The sequence below is a fragment of the Eimeria mitis genome, genomic scaffold (assembly GCF_000499745.2).
Source record: "Eimeria mitis Houghton genomic scaffold, Emh_scaff322, whole genome shotgun sequence".
Lineage (NCBI taxonomy): Eukaryota > Apicomplexa > Conoidasida > Eucoccidiorida > Eimeriidae > Eimeria > Eimeria mitis.
Genome location: NW_013571557.1, coordinates 1,595 through 3,764, shown reverse-complemented (window position 1 = coordinate 3,764; position 2,170 = coordinate 1,595). Strand labels below are relative to the sequence as shown.

Here is a 2,170-nt window from a genome sequence, read left to right as displayed (position 1 = left end):
TTCGCCTCCGTCTTTCTGGCGTATGCCCACAATGCACCGCGCTGCCATAGTTTAGGACGTCACTCGTGGCTGACTGCTTCAGCTGCTGTAGGCGTCAGATAGCTGGTGGAATGTTGTGACTGGCGTTGAGTGATTTCATGATGCCTCGCCCTACTCACCTTCACAGTAGTCACATGTATGCGGACAGGCGTCGCCGAGTGTAATGTCAGATGGTGTTCCCTGAGGCCAGTGCTTCTCCTCTAACAAAGCAGAAAGGGGCGCTGAGCACCCGCCAAGGCCCTGGGACTGAGCAAGGGTCAGCAGCAACTTGCATGAAGAACCAGCCTCTCCCACAAACTCAAAGTCCGTGCACGCAGCTCCCGGAGTGTGCGAAGGTCGCTGCAGCCGTGTGGGGTCTGCGGACAGCGGCACACACTAAGCCCTGAACGCTGCTTCACAGGCATGTACCCTAGGAGCTCAGAAAGCATCTGTTTCTAAAGATGTCAAGGTCTCGAGTCGTCATCAGCTGCCCTGTTACATTCAGTTTCAGCTGCACAGCAAGGGGTATAATAAACCGAGATACAGCCTCAACGGCCTAAATGCAGTAGAGCCCCGCACAGCCCCTGCCCCGCAATGCTGCAGGGATGGAACGAGAAACCACTGATCATACAGAAGGTTGTTTTAACAGTCAGCAATCCTTGTGGGAGAGCCGACGGAGAGACCTTAATTCCGCACCCCGTACGATGCAAGCGTACCGTCGCATGCGTTGCAGGTCTTGGGGCAAGCATCCTTAACCCTCGTCTGGTGAGGGATACCGGGTGGAAGTGTTTGATCTGGCTTAAGGTCTATCAGCCTGGCCTCGCAACCTTCCCCTTCTTCTTCAGCTACAGCCAGGAGCAGCTTACAACTGTAGCCCATCTCCGTCACCATAGGATCATCTTGGCAAGATGCGGAATCTGCTGCCCGCGATCCAGGGCGCCGCAGTCTGTCAGGATCTAAGCAAATACCCCACAATTGCAACTCGCAGCTCAAGGGAGCACTCAGAGCGCAGAATCTGCCTGATTTTCTCTGCACTCTACGAGCACTGCACTGCCACGTTCCTGCAGTTTTCTCATACATATGATAACGAGATATTTCGGCATGCGCTCATTCTACTGTATCCATCAATGTCTCTATTGACTGCACCTCCGTTTTGCTCTGTACTGCAAACGGAGGTGCAGCCAATAGAGCTATGGAAAGTATACAGTAGAATAAACTTATGGTGCAACTAATAGATGTATGGAGAGGATACAGTAGAATGCATACCGTTGCAAGCTCTGCAGGTCTTCGGACAGGCATCTTTAACCCTTGTGATGGGAGGCACTCCAGGAGGCAGGGCCTCGTCTGGGCGCAGATCCTGCAAGCGACTGTTGCAGCCCTCAGGAGTCCCTTCAGCTACCGCGTAGAGAACCTTGCATGTGAATCCCATAGCTTTGACTTGGGGGTCGTCCTCGCACGCTGTAGCAGGATCGTCTTCGTCTTCTTCGTCGTCTTCCGACTGCTGCTGCTGCTTCTTCTGGGGTTCGTGAGGACCCAAAGCAACGAAATCCTCTTCATCCTCTTCGTCAGTAGCCTCTGCATCCTGATGCGGTGCTGCGGCAGCCTGGCCCGTGCTGCCACAGTCTCCCCTGTCGTACTGACAGGCGGCAACGTTGCAGGCTTGGTCGCAATGTCTGTTCCCCAGGAACCACAGGGGGCAACCTCTGGCGCACTGCTTGCAGAGACCACAGGTCTGGGGACAGGCGAGCGCAAGCGTGGCGTCTGGCGGCAGAAACGAGGGAAGATCAACTCCCGCATCTGCGAGCAAGAAGTCGCATTTGAGCATCTTCTTCAGAGCCTCACAAGACTTGCCGGATTTTTCCTGCACTTCCTGCTGGTCCTCACAGACCATCTCCACTCCAGCTACTACAGTCACTGGGGGACCCTGTGGCACTGCCTGCTGCTCTTCCGAGTCCTCCGGTCCTAGCTGCTGTGCCTCCAGCTCGGCTCGAGTCTCTTCATCAATGCATTTAAATGTGGCTTTCTGGGGTTTGCTGGTGGTTTCTGTCCCGGCGACGCCCACTTCCCAGCTGTCTGTGCACCCAACGGCTGCATCGCCTCCAGCTGTCTCCGCAGCACAGTCTCCGCCGGTTGCCGCTGCAGTGAGCCCTGA

General features: G+C 55.5%; 1 protein-coding gene across 1 annotated transcript in view; it reads right to left on the bottom strand.

Annotated features, from left to right (window-relative positions):
- EMH_0007840 (uncharacterized protein) overlaps window positions 1-2,170 on the bottom strand; it is a gene marked incomplete at both ends in the record, with an annotated part of 14,484 nt that overhangs the window by 10,835 nt on the left and 1,479 nt on the right. The window contains 3 exon segments of the mRNA XM_013498149.1: window positions 159-395; window positions 735-974; window positions 1,285-2,170. Coding sequence (XP_013353603.1) covers window positions 159-395; window positions 735-974; window positions 1,285-2,170 — 1,363 coding nt within the window.